This window comes from Amphibalanus amphitrite, unplaced genomic scaffold (genome assembly GCF_019059575.1).
Source record: "Amphibalanus amphitrite isolate SeventyFive unplaced genomic scaffold, NRLGWU_Aamphi_draft 000651F_arrow, whole genome shotgun sequence".
Taxonomy (NCBI): domain Eukaryota; kingdom Metazoa; phylum Arthropoda; class Thecostraca; order Balanomorpha; family Balanidae; genus Amphibalanus; species Amphibalanus amphitrite.
Genome location: NW_024882145.1, coordinates 76,913 through 98,860, shown reverse-complemented (window position 1 = coordinate 98,860; position 21,948 = coordinate 76,913). Strand labels below are relative to the sequence as shown.

General features: G+C 51.6%; 1 protein-coding gene across 5 annotated transcripts in view; it reads right to left on the bottom strand.

The window, feature by feature from the left end:
* LOC122363999 (transducin-like enhancer protein 4) overlaps nucleotides 1–21,948 on the bottom strand; it is a 140,473-nt gene that overhangs the window by 83,460 nt on the left and 35,065 nt on the right. For all 5 annotated transcript variants that reach the window (XM_043333929.1, XM_043333926.1, XM_043333930.1 and 2 more), the window contains exons 3-4: nucleotides 10,463–10,526; nucleotides 7,550–7,594 (exon numbers count right to left, since the gene is read on the bottom strand). In XM_043333929.1, the coding sequence (XP_043189864.1) occupies nucleotides 7,550–7,594; nucleotides 10,463–10,526 (109 nt within the window). The remainder of the gene's footprint in view (nucleotides 1–7,549; nucleotides 7,595–10,462; nucleotides 10,527–21,948) is intronic.

Genomic DNA, 21,948 nt, shown 5'->3' with positions numbered 1-21,948 from the left:
TCGCCGGTGCGCTACGTTCGCCTCAGCGCGCCACTTTGAGCGTCAGCTTTTTATAGTCGGCTGATAGTTCCAGGGAGTTGTCACCCAGCACTGGCAAAAACCGAGCTTCTGGATAAGAATAGCGATGGCGGCGGGGGGGGGGGGGAGGAAAATAGAGAGGGAAGGAAGAGATAGAAAAGAGAGCGAGAGAGCGTCGGAGACGGCTCCCCGGGCAGCCGGAACGACCGACCGGAAGTGGGCCCAATAGTGGCCACGCGAGACGCCGGAAGTGGCGGCACCGGAAGCGACAGGGGCCGGAAGTGCGCTCAGCAGCCACCGGTGGTCACTCGCGCGGTAATAGTCGTCTGGGGAGAATGGGTAGGGGTTGGGAAGGGTTCTTCATCGCGTCCGCTGCTCTCTTGTCTGCTGCTCTGCTTCTCTTCTCTCTTCTGCTCTCGTCTGCTTCTCTCTTTTTTTTCTCTCTCTCTCTCTCTTTCTCTTCGTCTTGTTTTCTCTTTCTTTTTTCCTCTTTCTCTTTCTTTTTATTCTCTCTCTTTATATCACTCATCTCTCTCTTTCTCTCTCTTTCCTTCTCTCCCTCTCTATCTCTCTCTCAGATGTACGTAGCTCTGCCTAGCGCCGATATAATTCCTCTATAGTTCATACGTCACCAGCCACTGTTTCTCCTTTTGATAGGGCGCGCGCCCGGGCTATTTGCCCGATACCATTATCTGTTCCACCACAACTGTGCAGTGTGCGCCGTCCCACTCCCATTCGTTTATCTCATTTACCGTGACGTGTGTGTATGTGTAGCATGGCTCGGCGGCGGGCCGTAATCACAGTCACAGCACCTGGCTCTGCCCCCTCCCTCTCCCCCGCCCCCGCAGCTGTCATCCCCTCGGATCGTTTCCGCCCAAACAGAGACCGTAAGCCGGGGCGGGGAGGGGAGAATTAGGTGCGGGGGCGGGGGCGGGGCGGCCATCATCGGCGGTGCTACACACTGTATCCGAATGGATGCCAGCCATCGGGCCGCGTGGGACGTCTCCCACAGACACCCCCCCCCCCCCAGCCGAGCAAACATCCCTCCCCACCCGGCGACCACCCGCGCCGCCCCCCACCCGTCCCCGTCCGGGAGGGGCGGAGGAGGGGGTGGGGGGCGGTATGACACCCGCTCGACCGAGCGCGGCTCTCCCTCCGATAATATTTATCCAAGCCACGTCGGCATCTGGTTTACAGAGCCGGAGAGCAGGCTGTTTGTTATCGCTCGGCACAATTTGTTGGCGCGATGAAAACCCTGGCGACGGATGGAGAAAAATAAACACCCTCCCTCCCCCTCTGCCAGAGCTGCCCCCCCCCCCCTCCCGCTCCCCTGACGCGACCGCTCTCTCTGACAACAGCTGGCGCCGGCCGCACATAGCTCACATTCCTGTCAGCGGGCGCGGTGAGAGTATTATCTCTCACACGTGAGTACACCGCCCCTTCAGCGCCGAGCCAGAGCCGTCCGAAGACGGCTCGAGACTCCCTACTCGCTCCTCCCTCCTCTACCCACACCCTCCTCACTCTCCCCTCTCAGTGAGTGGCGTGCTACTCACGACAGGCGTCGCTTATTTTTATTTGCTCGCGCCACCAGGTATTTCTGGCCCGCTGGCAACCGGCGACGACGTCGACGACGAGCTTCGATGGTCGTCGTCGGGGCGTCCGAAGAGCGTCGTCGAAGCGTCGCTGGCGAGCGTCGGCCTCGACGAAGGAGCACAATGAGTGGCGCTCCAAAGTCGACAACGACGCGCCGACAGCCGGAGCGTGTCGGCGGCCACGTGCCAGGCGCGACGCGACGGCAGCGACGCGCGACGGCGGGCCGAGCTGAGACTCGGGGAGGGGCTCAGACTCGGGGAGCGGGCCTTCCGAGGTGAGTGGGGAGCCTGATTGACTAAGAAAGTAGCTACCGAGTGGTAAGAGGCCAGGAGCCGGCGGGTGGGATAGCTATATTACAACTAGCAGCAAAGGTAGTCAAATATTATTGGATGTGATTGGGCGGTCGACAGCGTCAACTCAAGCATTCCTAGAATCGTCTATGGATGTAAGCATTGACCTGAGCTAAGTTGATGTATGTAGTGAAGCTAAGTAGTATCCATGACCAATAAAAACACGGAATTTATTGGCGGCGGTGGGACAACTGTGAACAATCACAGCAGTGACATTACGGCCACGACTTCAGTTTTAGCTACATACAGCTTGCGGTAGCACGTGCTGACGGCGACTGCGACACTGACAGTCCCAGTGACGACAATGGCCGCTTGTGCTGCCCCACGCGGAGTCTGCGGCCCATCCCGCGGCCGGCGGTTTTTCCGCGTCACTCGCCGGGGCCGAGTCTATTTATACCAGTCTGTCTGCCGCCGTCCGCGCCGTGCTATACTGCGGTCCCCTGCGGCGCACCTTGGCAGCAGAGAGGAGGGAGAGAGGAAGAAGGGGATAAAAGAAAGGAAAGCACAACGTAGTGCCTAGCGGGAGGCACCAATCAGCAAGATATAAACAGGTCAGCTCTAAACATCCTCGTTTCAGCTCTCGCTTCCTTTCATTGTGGAGGGTCAGCACCTCGAGCCACGGAAAAAGGCAGCAGCTCATCACTTTGACCTCGGTCAGACTCCTGACATCTTCTGCCACATCCCTAGCATCCTCCCCCTCCATCAGACATCCGACAGTCCTGCCTCAATCAGACCTCTGACAGCCCCTGCCTCAGTTAGACCCTGACAGCCAGCGGCCATTCAACACGCGGATGCACCCGCTGATTGACACATTTCGCAACGCCGGCGCGGTTTTGCAAGGGCTCTGCGCCGAATGCTCGGTCATTCATCTAGTGGTCGGCCGGGCCGCTGCAGAGGAAAGGCCTAGCGCGCTGTGTCGTCTCCTGGCCTTCAGTCATATACCGCGGCGCTGTCCCTCAGCCATACGCCGATGAATTGCCTCAACGCGGGTCACCACTCTAAGTGGCCCCATCTCCCTGCAGCTGGGTCGTCCCTCGCTCTCAGCAAGGCACCACGGTGCACTCAGCACCACCTTCATTCCAAGAAAACCTTTGGCAAGTATTCTCTTAGTAAGTCCCCCGGATGGCAAGCTGACAAAGAAGACTATCCAGAAGGCAGAACTGGTGGGTAATTTTTTGTGAGCGTTAGCGAAAGGCCTGGAATTAATTTCTTGTGAGAAGATATTGGCTTTGCGCATGAATGAGAGAGTTTGTTTCAGGTTGGTAAACTCACAGCTAAGAATACGAAAGGTTAATCTGGCTGGTAGCTGGTATTTTTGGCTTACGGGCCACCACAGCGTCCTGTATTTGGGCCCGGTTCTGTCGTCCGTCTTCGTTGTTGGTCCGTCCGTTGTCTTGCAGTGTCCGTCGTCTTCTTTGGCTCGTAAGGGTGGGGTGAGGGGTGGGTCAGGGTTCCTAGCTATCTCCTCCACGAAAGGTTAATGCAATTCATTCCTTGTTATTATAAACTTCACATGATCATTTGTTGCTTTTAAGTTGCTTCCCCCAATCTATCACACCGTTTCACACCACTGACACATCACAGCGGCTTACTGTGACAGACTAGCCTGTTCCAACTGTTGTGACCAGGTGCTGCCTTCTCTCCCCCTTCCGCCCCCTTTGTGTCCCACCACCGGCACCGCCCGTTGAGTTGACACGTCTCCAGCACGGCAATAAATCGGGCCGACGCGACAGTCGCCGCCCGCGCCGCCGCCCGGCTCATTAACATAACAGAAGCGCTCGTGACGGTGCTGGGTATCAGAGCCGCGGACGCCCCCGCCCCCGCCCACCACCCGTCGCCCCCGCCCGTCGCCCCCGCCCGTCCCTGCAGGTCACGGCGACATCCCTGGTGATCAATTCACACCAGTGCAGGTGACTGCTTAGTCTGTGCCGTGACGGTCTAAAGGAACAGATGGCTAGCGAATTACAGTAGTTTTACCACGGGCCAAGGGTGGTGATTAATTATCAAAAGTCATTAAGTGGGCTGCTAAATCAACAGAAAACTGAGCAAAACTGACTTATTGAATATAATATAATCAATCAGGTCTTATCCTACGTAATGATTCATTAACAGCTTACAGCAAGAAATTGAAAGGTAATAAATGCGCAAACAATGAATATTTGTGACATTTGTGGCCTTTTTCTTTATTGGCTGATGGGGTCACCGATCATACTTTCCAACTGATCATATTTTCACCGGAAGCCATACTGACAATGACGCCACATCCAAACGTGACTTGATTCAGTCAGGTAGCATGCTGTGTCTGCATCTGTGATGGGTAACAAGCGACCATCAGCTCTATAATCCTCCCTAGTAATTGCATAATTACCGTCGCCGTGCCAGAAGCTGGATATAATTAGCAGGGCTCTGACAGGCGTTGTGGTGCCCGCGGCTGCCTTGACGCAGCTCCGATCGTATCTGATCAGTGTCAGGTAGCGCGACTGTCATGTATGGGAGGCTGACAACTTCACAGACCACTCCTAACGGCGGCGGCGCATAAGCGTCCAGCTATATCAGAAGGTGAGTGCCAACTCCGATCGCATGGCTACTTAAATGATGGTTATTGCTAAAGCCATTCCTGGTTAGGTGTTTTGACTAGCTGACAAATGGAGCTGTAGTTACATATGTTCGTCGTCGAACAGCAATATTTCCCTTATTTTTTGTTCACACAAAGGAAAACAAAAATGAGCAAAGAATTTCCGAGTCATGTTGTCCCGAATGCAAATTGTTAGCCCGACGAAGTGCGACACACTTCTGCGTAGTGATTTGTTTTGACTCGTCTTGGCGGAACTTTCAGTTGAGCTCACAAGAGAAGTCATCTTATCTCAGTGTTCGTCTGCGTTTGTGAGCAATGTGAGTTTGGAGCAGGCTGCGTCCCCCAGCTGACCACACTTGGTGCGTCACCGCGCCAGTACACCCCAGCCGCCTGCCCCGCTGACCCTGCTGAGCGCGCCACTGCACAAACTACATCCCAGCGGCCTCCTCATTTGACCTCACTGGGTGCGCCACTGCACGCCGCACTTTGTGGGTCATCATTAGCGGAAGCCGTGTCACCGCCCGACTAACAAATCCCACCGCCTGTAAACAGGGTCCCAGCGGCGACAGACAGCAGCCTCAGTCCGCACCTGGCGCACCGGCACGAAAGTGGCGCACCGCGCGCCGTAAACGCCGCCACTGCGCCACAGACACCGACGGTGACAAAGAACCCGCCAAGAGTGGTCAGGAGTGACTGCGAGCACTAACACAGTGATAAACATAAGTGCTAGTAACTTTCCCCCTCCCCCGGCTATAGCCTCATGGCTTGCCGGGAGGACAAAAAAAAACATATAGTGCTACTTATTCACAATGTCTTGGAAATTAAATAGAGGATTATGTCAGCAGAGACAGTTAGTTACAAAGGAGGAGCAATGGATTGAGGTTGGAATGAGGGTGGCGAGATAGTATATTTGGGCATTTAATGCCTCTTAACTGACGTTTATTATTTTGGTCAGAACTAGCTAGCAATCGCAAGCCAAAGCACCAGTGTGACGTGTAGCACGACAACTTATGACTATTTATTGCATTGTTCGCTTTACTTTGAGTTCATTGATTAACTTCATCATTTAGCCACCCGCTTTGTAAAGCCAAGGGAATCCGGATTTTCGACGCTTCGAATAAACAAGCACTCGTTTCTTTCCGGCCAACTGGTAGTTGCCATTCAATCAATGACGTAACTATGCCCCTCAACGACGTCACTACGTCAACTCGGCCGCTGATTGGTCGATCAAGCTGTGCCACCAGCGCCATTTGAGTCCGGTTCGACTTCGGATCACAAAAGTTGCGGCTCAGAATCAATTACATGTCACAGCTGCAGCGTTTGAGGTGACCTCAGGCGTCTCGGAAGCCTTCGGGTTCCCCCCCCCCCGCTCTGCCCCGCTCCCTACCGCTCTCACTGACTCCTGGTATTGATCTCCAATCACCAGACACATAGATATAGAGTCCTATGATTGCTTTGCCGAGCCGTCGCGTCCGACGATCAATGATCGTTCAACATTTCCACGGGCGGCTCCGCCGCTGACGATTTAACGGGCCACGGACAGTGGCGCCGCCCTGGCGGCCGCGGCCGACGGCACTTCCCGCCATCATTTTCGGCGGGAAGCCGTCGGTCTGCGGAAGATGAACTGCCCTGGCGAATAGCGACAGCCTGAAAAGGATGGCCTGGTTTTGCTCGGTGGCCTGAAAATGGGAAATGTAAATGATGCTGAGAGGCGTGTGCGGTGGCGCATAGCTCCGGAGCGTTCGGGCTGATATTGCATAGCCATGCAAGACGATGAAGAGGCCCTGGGTGTTTGGAGCCCGTAACAGGAGCCAACAAGCATGGGGCAAGAAGAAAGCTGGATATTCGTTTCCATTTCCACTCATGTTCCCACTAAAAAAGGCGTCACGCCTTAGCTTCTCCCCAACGGTGTTTCCCGCGGTAAAATAGCTAGTTAATATTTATATAGGTAAGCATGCAACCACGAGCCTGTCTGAATCGATTATCCCAAACATTATTTACATGAGCGGCAAATCACTAATAAGCTGCGTCAAAGACGAACCCAATCTAGCCATCAATGCCAGCGCATTCCAGCTACCCAGCTAATTCAATTATCCCTATCAGTTTCCAGCAGTGGAGTCGCCGCTGTTATTTTCACACGTTGCGGCGTCATCAGCATTGTCTGGACAGTAATAATTACCACTCAGCTGATTAACGACGCTGGATTTCTGTGTTTAATTATCGTCGGTCTGCGACATCGTCGGCAGGAACAAAGTCGGGAAACTCCGGCGGGGACGCAGGCCGCCCGGCGGTAAATTAGCCCGTCTTTGAAAAGGATGAATTATCGTCCAGAAATATGCCGGGAATTATGGCTCGGAAACAGAGCTCACATCGGCTCATAAATGTCATTTGTGGGTATTAGAGCGTTGAGTTTTATTGGAGTAATTAAACTAAGTACCTAAATCAGCGCCGAGTGTCGTCACGGGATGATCTTTGCAGGGAATTAATCAATGTAGCTAACGCTTCTGTATCGATCAACAGGGGGCCAACAAGTGGGGATGTACTCAGTAGTGGCCAGAATATGGGTAGGTATGCTCTGTCGGGAAAGATGAAAAGTAAATCGTGTCTTGTGAACACTGGAAGGAATCACTGAGCAGTGACAGAAAAATTCAGCTCTCATAGTTCAGGTGACAGTGGTGTTTGGAAACACATCTTCGCGCTGGTCTCATTCAGCGGGCGTATGACCGTCAGAGAAGTGTGTAGCATCATCTACGTTACGGAGTGGACGTCACAAACCTAATTATGTGAGTTTTGAGTGTCATGTTCTGGAACGTGTCACCTTCTGGCGTCACACACGCCTAGATTTGAAACGAACATACTAAAATGTGCGAAATGCGGGACATGTTAAGTGACACGAACTAAGATGTTGTCAAAAGCTGTGTCACTATCGTTTGATTGTCCACGGACTGAAGTGTGCCACATCTAAGACTCACAGACTGCTGAAAGCTGCCATTTATGGACGTCATAAACTCACCTGTTTGTGCATTTCCACGTTGAGTCCATAGGACATCTCGTAGTACTGAAACAGACAGCGGCGAGACATCAGTTCTGTGCTGTAAGGACTAAGATGGAACCGCACGTTAGCTACTAACTAACTAACACGGGCTAAATATCACAATTAAGTAGCACGAAAATCATTTTGACGGCGTATCGTAATACACTATATGTAGTACCTATGCGAATAATGTTCAATGCATTGCCGAAACCATCACAACACACTTTTAATAACCTGTTGACACGTCTCCAAAAACAGACGCCAACCTTGCCCCAGGCCCTTTGTCCCTCCCTGTCTCACTCCCCCTCTCCAACCCACCTGACGTGACCCAGGTAGGCCCCCTCCCCCTCCCCCCTAACTCTAATAATGTTCCGACGCCCACCGACCGCCGCCGACACCTCCCTGACAGCGCGAATTAATAGTTTCGGCCAAGTTTTCTCAATCACGGACGAGCCCTGTATGAGGTCTGGGCGCCGAGCCCGGGCACGCCATCAAAGTTATCTCGAAAACTGATGCTCGGTAGCAATTTCAATAAATCAACGTCGAAATTTATCGACGAAATCGGCCTACCGAAACGGCTCCCCAGTCGGCCGTCCGGTGAACGGGGCTTGGCAGCCGGCCACGGGACGTGATGAATTTGTCAGCGCGGTCTAGGGGAGCGGACTCGAGACGTGCTACATGCCACCGCTTATGATAACTGCCACTCTGTTTTTGTTGTCGTTGTTGTTTTTTTATTTGCATGTTGACAAAAAAGAAGTGGCGGCGGCGCATGGGCGGCGCCACCGGGGGGGACGGGGGGGACAGGTCCCCCGCTATCGAAAGTTAGGGGGGTACAGTACCCCCCTATCGGCGAGGCCCGTTCAATAGTTGATAATAATGCATTATAGAGCTATCCGTGGCATTTAATGCATCGTTGGTTAATCAAGGCAGGTTCTGAATAAAGATTGCTGTTGGGATGCATCGCAGGGGTCCTGGCCATCTGCAAAAGGTGTGGAGCTGTGATGTCTGTAGTTATAAGGTGATCGGCAGGGCCTCGGGGATCGTGCCCCCTTTTTGGGGCGCCAGGCAGGGTTATTACTTATTACCTCCCCACCCCACTGCCAGACCCCATTGCCGATAAAACCAAGCTGAAATTCCATTGATTTCCGTTACTATATGAAAATTTTCCATTCCTAATGAGTCAAATTCAAGCATGGCAGTTCTACCACAGGAACCATTTGAAATCTATGCCATTTAACCCCAGCACTTGTGGGGAGAAGTGTTCGGATAGATCACAGGCAGGACCAAAAAAGCACGCAGTAGCCCAAGACCTTATAATTGGATATAGCATCGGCTCCCTCTCGTCAAGGGGTTCGATAGCACTCGTTTTTTTTTTCTGCAAAACTAAGTTCGGTCGGCGGCCGAACGGCTGGGGGTCTAATCGAGCCCCCCATCCCTCCCCTTCTTACGTCAGCGGCTGTGAAAATGCCATTACCAGCTGTTGAAACATGGCAGTTGCTTTTGCATGAGTGCACGAAAGGGTTTTAGGTCCGTGATACGTGAAAGGTTCTACATGAAAATTGAGATACACCAGCTTATCAAATTGTGCTCACTGTGGTGCGCTCGGTTTTACCTTGACTAGTCTTTGAATTCTGGGGTGAAACAGACCAGTCAAGAAACCTGTTCCATAAGGAGAGCCACTAATGCTTAAGAGATGTGGGATGAGGTTTCCAGAGACCTTCATTACCTCCCAAAGGGGGTGCCCCGCCATTTGCCAATCCCTGCTGTAGTTGTTACGATTGGAGGGTGAATATGAGAACGATGCAGGTCGTGCCAGCTCGATCATGACGAACACAATGGTGCCGACATCACAGCTCTACTGCCATTTTTGACGAAGTTAATCAACAAGGACCGGAATCCTACCCTGGGGCATTTCACCTGCAGAGGTCGCCGGACCTGAGACCCTTTCACTCAATTTTTTCAACGGTGCATGCGCTCGTTTTTCCCGCGAAGCTCTTGGCAAGTAAAATCCATCAGAAAGTGTGATCTAATAACGGTTGGTGACCTTCCATGACCTAGCATGGCCTTTTGAGTGACCACCGATGACATGACCACTGACGGCTAGCCATTAGCTGCACCCTGCCCGTTGCATATGGATCAGGTGGTGATGTCATGATTCTGAAATTATATTGCAGTTTTGGCGCACTTGTCAGAGCAGAAGACATTCCCACTTTTCCTCCATGACTATGTATATGATGGTGAAGCCCTGAAGCTGACCAGACGTAAGATCGAAAATTTGAAAGTACGAAATGTAAGAATAGCTGGCACTGCTACTTATGCCTAAGCAATTCGCAGCTTGTAGGAAACCAGCTTTGAGTTGGCAAGACTGCAAATTTTGATTTAGAGGCAAGGATGCTTGAAAAGGTGATCGATCTTAGGTGTCCTAGGATAAGTTTGGAAACGGGATGCACCATTCGATGTGTTTTGGGCCTTGCCAAGTTTCGCGGCGTTACGTGCCTCGTTTTTTTTTTTTTGCATACACGATCAGTATCTACTTTTGGGATTTTCGATTTTCGGTCCCCGTCCCCCCCTATCGAAAACCCGTGGCGCCGCCCCTGCGGCGGCGATTATGTCACAAGAGAGTGAGTGGCAGTATTGGCCGTGCCGGTTCGTAAGCAAATTTTGATTTTTTTTACAGACAAAAAGTTAGACGTTACATCGATTATATTTTACCACAAAATCTTAAACAATGGCGGCAGTCGCTCCTTTTCCCAACTTTCACAAACCCTTCCAACACTCCTGTCCCACACTCTCTATCGTCCACTTCCCAGCAAAACACCTTCTTACCTTCCTAAGCTCCACAGTCCCGCCCCAACCCCACCTCCCACAGTCCCCAAAACCTCGAACACTCACCATCACATAGTGGCGCTGTATCTCAATCTTTTCGCTGGCCAGCTTTTCGCATTCCAGCTTCAGGCTGCGGAAGAAAGAGAAGTTCTCAGTCAGCGTTCGCCCATCGTGTTCTGGTCGACAGTTGACAGACAGGTACCATCATTATACTGATGGGATCGTGGCCGCGAAGCAACACAATGAATGGCGAGGCTCAGAGATGGACGAGTGCACAACAGCTGACGTTTCTTCACAATGGAGGTGCCCACAGACGTTCGCAGCGGAGAACAGACATCAATGAACACGAGTTTGGCAGCCCGGGTGGAGCGCAGCCAATCAGAATCATCGTGAGCAGACGCACAGCTGCGGGCAGCAGTACTCGGGGATTGTGTGAACAGGGCATATGGCGCGAGGTGGGTATAGTGTTCGCTGGCGTACTTCGGTTCTTGTTTAGAGCTCAGCTTAGTGCAGATTGAGCTCGCATTAATAAAAACTTACCTGCCGCTTGGTTGCCGTTTTGATGGAGAAGATATGTTGAAATTGACATAATTTGACCTTTATAGCCTTTATAACATGAATCATGCAAAACATCAACAGCATTGTGCTTTTCAGTGCTTTCCATTTTTATCGAGGCTCAAGGCTATAAGTAAAGTTAGATTATGTAGAAGAGCTAGAGACCTTTCGTTTTTCTCACAGATAATGACGAGTTAGCAACAAATACAAATACAATAAGAATATTTTAATTGTTAATGTATTGTCACTGTCTGTGAGAAATGGTAAAAACTATTAGTTAAGAGCTATTTTGCTTAGAGTCAAAGCGCTCTATCGGTTCGGCTCGTGCTATGCCCGTTTGGAACACGCCTCAGTAGCTGGAATAATCGGAGTAGCGCGATTTCCCCATCGAGCACGGGCGAGTGGAAACGAAAAGAATGGAGGAGGAAGGGGAGAGATGAAAGTGAAGGAGCAGGGGTGGAGGATTCGCGCTACTCAGAGGATTTGCGGAGGGGATCTCACGAGGGGAGAAATGAAAAACCTTTGTGGATACACGGAAAAAATGGCCAATCAACGGCCTCTCAGGACTGTCGGGGCGATTGATTAAAGCGGTAGTGACAGCTAGGGGAGGGGAGAGCTCGAGGTCTGTCGGGGAGACGCGCAGCCGATGAAGTTTGTCATTAGAGAGGAGGGCTAGGGAGGTCTGAGGAGGGCGGGTGTGGCAGTGACGAGGGAGTTGATAATGCAGGAACATTTAATTGGACGCGCACACACTGGGGAATTTTTTCCTGAAATGTTGTTTGCTAGGGTTAGGAGCTCGGTGACGGTGCAGTAATAATGTAGCCGCTCAAATAACCACAACCGTGGCACCATAATCAATGACGAGCTTTCGAGCGTTGAAAAGATGAGGGAGGGTAGCAATGACAATACAAAATGTCAAAATGCGTTTGTCTGAATTTAACGAAAATATATGAGGATTTGCACTGTCAAGTGATATTCTTTTTAAGGTACCCAATACTCATCGCACACCTACAAAACCTCAGATAATCGCCCTTTAAGTGGCGACTTAATTAAGCATTTTGGGTGACAAATACAAAGGCACCGAACTGATAACGTAGCAACTTGACCAAAATCCTCCCGAAGGCGGCTATGAATGGACTGAGGCTTCAGTAAATCTGAATGGGCGGCAAACATTCTAAAATAGCACTCGAGCCCCGGGTACTCGAAGCGCTAACAGCATTACAGCGCCAATTAGCTATCAATCTCGCCTGCTACGTCATGTGAACAGCAGAATCTGACGCCGTTCGACAGCTGGAGCCTGCCATTCACAGGGGCAACAGTTGCGCCAGGCTTCTCAGGCGCCAAACTCACTGGATTGCGTACGATCGCACCACGCACACAGCCTGTTGAACACGTCGTATCGTGGCAGACGAACAAACTGTAGTTGGTCAGCTGTTCACCAGGCGGCGCCAGTGTCATATTGACACGCCCGACCGTGCCGATCTTGCATACCAATACGTTTTGAGAAGACACAGTTAGCCATCAATTTGCCAATTTGGTCCATGGCTGCCGCCACTGAGAAGCAGGCACACCAACTTCAGCAGAACCCTGAACACAGTGAACAGTAAATATCTTCATTGATAGCCGCATTAGAGATTCCCTGCCGAAGACAAAAAAAACCTTCCAAATGTGTCTTGGTTGGGCATAAACGTACGTACTTCGCCATCATAACCACACACCGGTAATCAGTGAGTCTTTGTCATGCTGCGGCGGTTGAATTGATTTTCCGATCAACGTCAAAGCATGACTCAATAAGGCTCACGATAGCACGGATTACTCACTGGGCGCCCCCGCTGAGGCGGACCCGTTCTAATAATCACCCCCTGCGTTCAAAGCTCCCCCGTCGAATGCGACACACTCGCCCTCACGCGGGGGCCGCCGGGTAACCAGAGTCGGCGATTAGGGTGTGCCGCCACGACCAATCACGTCCACCCATCTCTATTATTCACGCGCCGCGGCACTGGCGAAGCGGCTGTGACGTTAGCGGCGCAGCGCTGTCGTGCGCGCCGTCCGCCACCATCGTCATTTGTGCCGTAAACAAATTATCCCTCGATGTAATTTTCATGCCGGCGTGCGCCCCTGGTTGGGGTCCTCCCCCAGCTAGGTATCCCGCGGGAGGGTGCGTGCAGGCGGCCGTCGACGCGCTCAATTAATACACCGCCGCGCCGCCGGGTAACCCTTCCAGTTTCCACTCAGCGACCAGGGGACCGCGTGGTCGATGAAAAACTCGCGCGTGGTGGTGACAGACCCGCCGACGGGCATCGGAGGCGCCGCGTCGGCGTCGGCGCACCCGCGATGGCGCCCGCAGCCACACACCCCGGGCGACCAGTGCTAGGAGCGTACACCGAGAGTCCCAGTGGTGTGCGCTTCCCTCGCGGTCGAGTGGACCCACAGCGGAGCCGACGAGGCCCGGCATCGAGCGCAAATGAGATGCCGCTCGGAAGAGGGCACCGATCGATGCGCGCATCGGCCGGAAAATCATCGGGCGTGTCGTTATCGACGGGAGCCACGGTCGACCGACGGCCGCCGACGAGCCGACCGACCGACGGCAGGCGACACGACGCCCCACTACGGACCGACGACGACGGGGGGGGGGGCAGTGGAGAGGCGGATCGGACGGCGGAGGGGCCATTCTGATGGAAACTGATCCGGTCTCTCCACATTGTTGGGTGTCCGCGGATGAGGGGATAGAGTTTGGCAGGCAGAGGAAGAGGAGGGGTAGAGGATGAAGAGGAAGAGAGCAAAGGGTCGGTCTGCCAGACACTGCCAGAAATGCGGGCTGACCAAAGAGATTCAGTGGCGAATAAAGGGATTGTGGAGCCGATCCGGCCCCGTTCAAGAGCACTGAACCGTTTCAGCGAATCCATCGAGCGCCGCCCAGCGCAGAGAAAGAGATCAAGAGGTCCCGAGTATCACAGAGTCTAGCCGAGTATCATACGAGTCTAGCCAGGGAAATCGCTCGTCGATGGTAAGTCTCTTCAAGCGGATTTCTGTCTAGAAAACTGGGCAAGTGACCGAGTAAGAGACCAAGACGACGGCGTGAGAGGTCATAGAGCATCACCACGCACTTTGAGGCTGGGACGGTCACAAAGGGCTTACCAAACTCGACCGACTGCAGATGAAACCAAAGTGGCCTCAGGATCTCCAATGAGACCAAAGTGGCCTCAAGATCTCTGCGAAACGACTTGGGGATACCCTCGGGGCGGCCCACGTCGCCAACTCGACATAATGGCTGGGAAACTTTCTAATGAGGTGGGCCGACCACCGGACCGGGCGGCAGCAGTCCCTGGATTGAAGTTGGCCGCGCTCGTGGGCGCCGGGCGGAGAAGTTTCAGCAATGTGCGGTGACGGAGGCGAAAGGAGATTGGGCTCGCAGTTGAGTGACGAGGACTTGATGAAAGCTGCTCATCGCAGGCGGTGTTACTTTACAGGTGGTAAAGTTTTTCGTTTTCAGATTTACTGGCGAAATGATTAACGAATTTAACTCATAATTAAAAATCCCCAATGTTTCAAAGTAGCTCTATAGACTTCGTGAAAACCAATAGCTGCAGTTCGTTTTTCTTTGTGAGCATGCGTCCCAATATTGAAAATTTGTACCTACAACTTCTTTGCAGTTGCTTGTGGAGAACTGTGTGGGTAACAGGAGCGGTAAGCATTGGTAATTTATTGATTATGTAAGGCCACGTAGGTTGATCCGTGCTATTTGAATATTGTGTAGGAACCAGCACTGACCCTTGATAGTGCCTTGCGTGGACCCACTGATCTTTATGCCCGTTGCAGTAGGTGTGACTATGAAAATGTCAGATAAAACGTCAAGCAGACAGCAGAGCGACAAACCAAATGACATACGGAAACGCAAACAAAATGACAGACGGATGGTCCGCAATAGCCAGAAGTGAGGGCCCGACTGCCCTAATGGGTAGCGGAACTGATGTTGGGTCGTGTCATATGACGTTTGTTTATTGCACTTCGACGATAGCGGCGAGGCACCGCTTATTTTTTTTTTTTTTTGAAACATGTCAAACACGGCGTTTTCATCAACGGCGTACCTTAACGGCGTTAAGTTAATTAACGATATTGTTGATGATGAGGGAAAAATTATGAATAGCAGCAAAATTAGACTCAAATATCCATCAATAAAAACTGATTTTTTGACGATCCAAAGCATTGCAGCCGCGATTCCAGACCGATGGAAAACAGTACTGCGTCAGAACCCGGGCTGTAAATTGGATCTGACCAGCCGCACTAATATCACCGTTAAAATAGATGGCAAAAGGCTGCCAATCGAAATGGTGGGAAGTCGTCACATTTACAGAATGCTGACGGAGCCTAGAACGCCGGCAGCTGTTGGGCCTAGAGTGTATCGATTTGAGGGTTTTTATTCCAGATTGAGAGGAAACTGTCAGATAAAGTGGCGCTATATATTTGTAAGTAAGAAAAACACAAAATCGGTGTCCTGCGGTCAGTATTCTCTGGTCCGCGCCCACTTCTTTGAGACCATCTCGCCGTAACACGGGCTCCTATGGGATAACCTACTAGCGACATCTAGAATTGTAGGTGGCGCTAGCGTCGGCATGACGTTTTAACACAGTTTGTGGTGCCTGATGCTGATCTTACTCACTCAATAGCGTTTGTTTTCCTTAATTGCCCATAATAATTTGTTTCAGACGTCTAGTTTAACAACTTCAAATGACAGTTAGAGGTTCCTTTGACATACTTCATAGCATAAAATAACAAAACACACAGGGAGTGTGGAGTTTTAGCTACACATATGCCTATTTTGCCCTAGTTTTGCTCTCGGCTCTCGGCCTAGGCCCTGTTCTGTCTGGGGCAGATCGAAACCTATCTTATACCTTGGTGTGTATAGGAGAGCGTTACATGCGTTGGAAGGCTTGCATGGACTTTGAATGCCCATATCTGTATCATTATCATTAACAGTATCAAACCGCATCTATGCACTTTTCTCCTACGCTATGTTTTCGTGCTGTTCTCATGTCTCCTGTTCTATGATCACTGTATGTTTGTCTGGGTCACAAATGGCCATTGCTTTTGAGCAAAGTAATAGAAATACCCTAAAAACTAAAGTGCATTGCGTACACCAGTGCCTATCGCGCACCAGCCCAGTTCACCGTCAGTTAGCAAAGAGCTCTTCATTTAGTGCCTGTGACGCTTGAAACGGCTGAGCGGCAACAGAGGCAAAGTGTGTACGGCACATGAGTCAAATAATAGGATTCTGGATTATGTATGAAAGCAATGGTGAAAGGTATTTTATTAACTCGGTTGGCGCGGCGGAGAAGGACCGACGTAAAAGTCGGTCTCGTCATTGGCCTCGGCAAGTGCGCCGAGCAGGGCCCGAACGTGAGCTAGCTACAGCAGGGGTCATATCACGGACTGGTTGACAGTCAATCTGTGCCGGTGACCGGGCTCTTGCATGTGATCCTGTATTAAAACACCGCAGACTCACGAGTCCTGGTTGACTGTAGCCGTCTCTCGCATGCGGCAGTTCAGTTTGGTAGTATGCCTATTCCACCTACATAGACGCACCTGTTCGGGTACAGATAGTGCGCTGTTCCGGTACAGACGGCACCCGTTCCGTGCTTCCATCCTCAGGATACTGAAATCCTTCTGCACGCCGAAACCCCCTCCGGGCTGGACAGGCAACTTTATCTCATGCGGGCTGCTCCTTGGAGCGGCACCGCGGCTCCCGAGGGAGCGCACCCCGTAGCCGGGTGCAGTGAGTACTTTGGGGATGGGTGGCCTGTCCTCTGGACGGGCTCAGCCCCGGCGACTCACTAGGGTGCCTGCCCAGACCAATGTCACCCCCTAATTCCTATCATCCTTCCGGCTCTGAAATGGTCTTGTCGGACCGAAAGAGCCTATCCCAACAAAACAAACAAACAAATACAGACGGCATCGCCGGGTCTCGAGGGGACCGGTGACGGCACTGTCGCCGCCGTTGGTCGCGGTGACACGGGCGGCGGGAAAGTCACCGGACCTGCACCATAGTACGGTGAATGGTTGGGCCTTCGCCGGCAGTAACTATTTATTTGGGATGCGAGCTGTATGTAATACTACCAGCGCACGATATTCACCGTCTTCGCCGCGCGGTAAGAGAGGAGCCCACGGCAGTCCGGTAGGATAGGCTGAGTTGTGACAAGTTCTACCCCGAAAGTGACCACCTTTGGGGCACTGAGGGACCGCTTGACGTGGCCACTCGTCGGTTTCGGTTTCACCTACTGGCTACTAATTTTAACAGCAGACGTTCGGAGACTGCTAAGTGGGTTTGTTCGTTATGCTTGGTTAGAGCCTATGGGTTAGTCTATTCGAGAACATTTTAGGGCCGTGGTATGATGAATAAATGAATTAGCGGGGAGAGGGCAATATCAGAATAAAGTCGACCATCGGGCACCGGCTGTGTGCCGCAGCGTCTCAGTCAAAAGACACCATAATGGCTGCAATGCTCTGAGTCAGGCTATGCTGGGATGATAAAACACGAGAGGGAGAGGGCAATGTAAGGTTCAATCAACCAAGGCTCAATCGGTTCAATCAACCACTGACGACTAGTCCGCTGTACCGCTGGGACGGCATTTCAGCGCCGGGACATACTGTTTTGACGGCAAGTCACAACGGGACAGACTAGAGCATACATTTGTTGAAATGGTCACTCCGAAGGCCGAAGCTGACTTCCATCGGTTGTCTGCTAGGCGGACCGTTAATCCGGAACACGGAGAAGTGCAAGCAAGGATGATGGTGAATTAGCCGTAATATAGGACAGAAAGCAAACTGGCTCACCAGTCACCAGTTACCGAGCACCTGACCAGTGTCCACTTTGACATTTGGTCGCTGGTAACACAATTGTACCGGCTATATGTAGTCCTTAAAGTACGATGCGGCAGGAGCTCAGTTGCTAATAGTTGCCTAATCTGCTATTTACTTGTTCGTATTTAAGAGCTCAGGGCGCTAATGCATAGGTAATGTGTATTGTGTTATGTGTGATAATGTGTGGAAAGCTATGCGTTTGCAATGGAAAACACTTGCAATGGAAAAAACAGCAATATACCAACACCAATGATGTAAAAAATGTGCATAATTTAATCCGAATGGCTTTTTTTACGTTTACAGATGTCTGAAATTAAGTTAGAGACAGTCTGGAATCACTGCCATCTAGCGTCAAAAGGGGAGAACTAAAGCTTCATCCTACGTCCGCAGCAGTTGGAATGGGGTTTACAAAAACCGTTCCGGGTCAGTCAATTTTGAGTTTTGAGGAAAATGTTGCGCCCAGATATTATTTTTATGTCCTTGCGCCAAATAATATGCCAGTTTCCTTGCAAATTTCGGTTATCGATACACTCTAGTTGGCAGGTGGGCTCATTACGGGATTCGTCCACGCAGCTGGCGGGCAATATATGAAATACCCTACAAATGTACAAGTTCAACGCGATTGCAATCATTACATTATAGAATTATTAACAGGTACATTCCAACTCGTCATTATTTGTATACCAGAGATGTTATAGGAAGCCCGCTGTGTCATAAGTGCTTTGTAGTAGACGACCTCAAACACTTTTTCTTTGAGTGCGCTGATGTAAAGCCTTTGTGGGGAGCAATATTAAGTCTGATTAAGGAAAGGTTTAGGCTGCAAATAAATGATTACAAGTCGGTGATACTAGGAAGGCCTGATGTGGATCCAATAGTTAACCTCATATTGCTGGTAGTAAAACAACACATAGTAACCTGTAAACTATCTTGCGATGGCGTGGAAGAACCACGACTAGCGAGGGTTACGGCTATGTTAGATAAATTTTCAAAGGCAGAATCGATAATCGCGAGAAAACACAACAGAGTCGATCAATATCATGCCAAATGGAGCAAAATACTTGATGGGCGTGGCAGACTGTCTGTAGCGGACTGAGCCGGAGCGGGTTGGCCTGTGCGTTGCTCGACAGGTGGCGCTAGTTGTGGACACAGGGGGCGACGATGTTCGTACTGACCATTGGATGGTGGCGCCACCCTAAGCCAGTGGTGGCGCAGAAAGTCCAGTGCGCCGCCCATCGACGTGGCGTTTTTTGGCTGTGTGGCGCCGGCGTGAGACGCATGGAGTTTGTGCGCCGCCGTTCGCCACAATGTGATTCGGTGGAAAAACTTTGGTATGTTCTTTCATTATTTTATATTATTTGCCGTTTCTATTGCATTGTTAATGTGATATGAGCCTGATATGATATTAGAGATATTTCGGCGATAGGTAGACCCATGTCTATCGGATAGAGAGTGAAAATGCGTTTCTGGCTGATTTCAGAAACCTACCTACATCCTACCTACATTCTACCTACATTCTACATTCTACATTCTACGTTCTACGTTACTACACTGCTACTACTTCTATCTACGGCCCGCATTTCTCCGCTATGCCGCTGTCTTATTTGTCCGTTCCTACCACCAATTGTTCACCTAAACAACTTTGCCTTACCATATCGTTTTCGCCGTTGGCACGCTGCCAGATGACCCTTTTGCCATGAAAGCCTGAATATATTATTTATTTGTTTTTATTTGTAGTGTCTCAAAGCCCTAACCGTTTCCCACAACAGTTTCAAAGTTTCCACAGCCTAGTGATATGGTTGTAGGTCTATGCAAAAGTTTGTCAGAATGCCCAAGGACTTTCCGAACATGATGCTGCTGTTATGAGTGTATCTCATTTGAAGATTCTGTCTTGATCGCCCGAAGAGGCTTCTCAGGGTGTAGGTCGTGTAAATGACAGTTTCTTGTGGCAAGAAGTTTTGTACCTGCTGCTGAGAATTGCAATTGTGACTCAGTTCCTGATTGGTGTTGTGCTGTTAAATCCAGAACATGTCTGTAGCACAATTGAAACAGAAGCGAGGCAGATTGTTAGCTGCACTGACCAGGGTCAGGAGGAGGGCTTTCGTCTTGATTGATACCAGAGGTAGTCGGACTCAGCTAGCGTCAATCGTCCATGAGCTTGATCAGGCACTCGAGCAGTTGGAGGAGATGACAGATAGTTTAGTTTCTGTGCTGACATCTCAGGAGGAAGTTGATCAGGCAAGAGTGTATCAAGCAGAAGCAGACAGGCAGCATGAAGAAGCGGTGAGCCGGATTGAAGCGCATTTGAGGGAGAGGAAGGATGATCCACCATCAGTTACATCAAAGCAGGCGTCAGACTCTGCAGCATCAGACAAGACGTCAGCATCCCGGCTGGCAGAGATAGAGGCCAAGGTGAAGCAGCTTGAACTGGAGCAGCTGCAGCAAAGGCTTGAGACGGAGAAGGAAGAGCAACAGATCCAGAGGAAGATGAAGCTACAAGAAGCAAAGGATGCTCATGCAGCTGCCGAGCTGCGTGCACAGTTGGCAAGAGCAGCTGAAGATGACCTAGCGTGGGACCGGAGAAATGATTTCTGTGGTGAGACCAAGGTCTGGGAAGCCCAAGGGGCACCTAGTGAAGAAGCTGGTTCGACTCATCTCAGCCGAGCCATCCCACCAGCTGCACGAGCTGTCCAAGGGGCAGCCACTGTTGAAGTAGCCGGTCCGTCTCGTCCCAGCCACACCATCTCACCGGCCGTTGGAGCTGTCCAAGGGGTAGCCACTGTTGAAGAAGCCGGTTCGTCACGTCCCAGCCACACCATCTCACCGGCCGTTGGAGCTGCCCAAGGGGCACTCGGCGCCGACACAGCTGATTTGTTCTATTACAGTCATGTTCCCCCACCGGCTGTTGGAGCTGCCCGAGGGGCACCCACTACTGAACTAGCCGGTCAGTTTCGACCCACAGCCAGTGATGCGGTCGCCCAAGGGGCGCCCTGTGTTCCATCGCTGCTGCACAATAGTCTTCCGCGCTTGACTCTGCCGAAGTTCGGCGGCGAGCCGGCCGAGTGGCCGAAGTGGTGGGCTTCTTTTAAAGTTTTAGTACATGAACAGGTCTCACTCTCCCCAACAGAAAAACTGATACACCTGCAAGCATCAGTGGTGGGTACTGCTAAGCTCACCATCAGTGGGATGATGTTTGATGGGGCCCTATATGAAGAGGCGGTGCGTGCTCTGCAGGACAGGTTTGGCCGCCAGGAAGATGTCGTACACGCGTACCTGCAAGAGATCTTCTCCTGCCCTGCGCCCTCCCAACTAGATCCTGTTGGACTAGAGCGCCTGCACGCATCAGTCCACTGTGCTGTCATGATATTCAGGAGTCTCGGCTACGATGGGGATCTGAATAGTTTCGAGAACCTCAGACGAGTTGTTCAAAGGCTCCCATCTGAGATGAAACGTCTATGGGGAGAATATGTCTTGAACCTGGGAGAGAGGCCGACACTGGTGCACTTTGACGAATGGCTTCGCAGGCAGGTCAGGGTGGCCCTCAACTACGCTGCCGTGTCTCCACAGCAGAATATGGCGACTGGCAAGAAGCCGGCAGGACAGCCCCAGCGGTGGAAGGGCGACGTGAAGCCGAGGCCCGTCCAAAGAAGTGCTCTGGCCACAGAGATTGATACATCAGGCACGACTTGTGTATGCTGCAAGGAGCAGCATGAGGTGACAACGTGTCCGATCTTCTTGAAGAAATCGGTTGATGAAAGAGCCCACTTCATCGCCAGTGCGAGGTGCTGTTTCTTCTGTCTGAAGGCTGGACATGGCGTTCGGCACTGTCGCTCGGCAAGGCCGTGCGGCATCGACAGCTGCAAGATGAGACATCATCAGGTGCTCCATGGCAGCAAGAGGGTCGACCTCAGGAACACTGGCCAGCGCGTGGTAGCAGCAGCATCAGTGAAGGCGGGCGCGACCACAACCCTGCTGCAGGTCGTACCAGTCACCGTCCTTGCCAGTGGTGGCAAGGAAAAGCAGGTTTGGGCTCTACTAGACCCTGGTTCTCAGACTTCACTGGTGTCCGAAGAGGTAATGACACAGCTGAATCTTCAAGGGGAGCCACAAACCCTCCGCCTGCAAAACGTGGAAGGATGCGG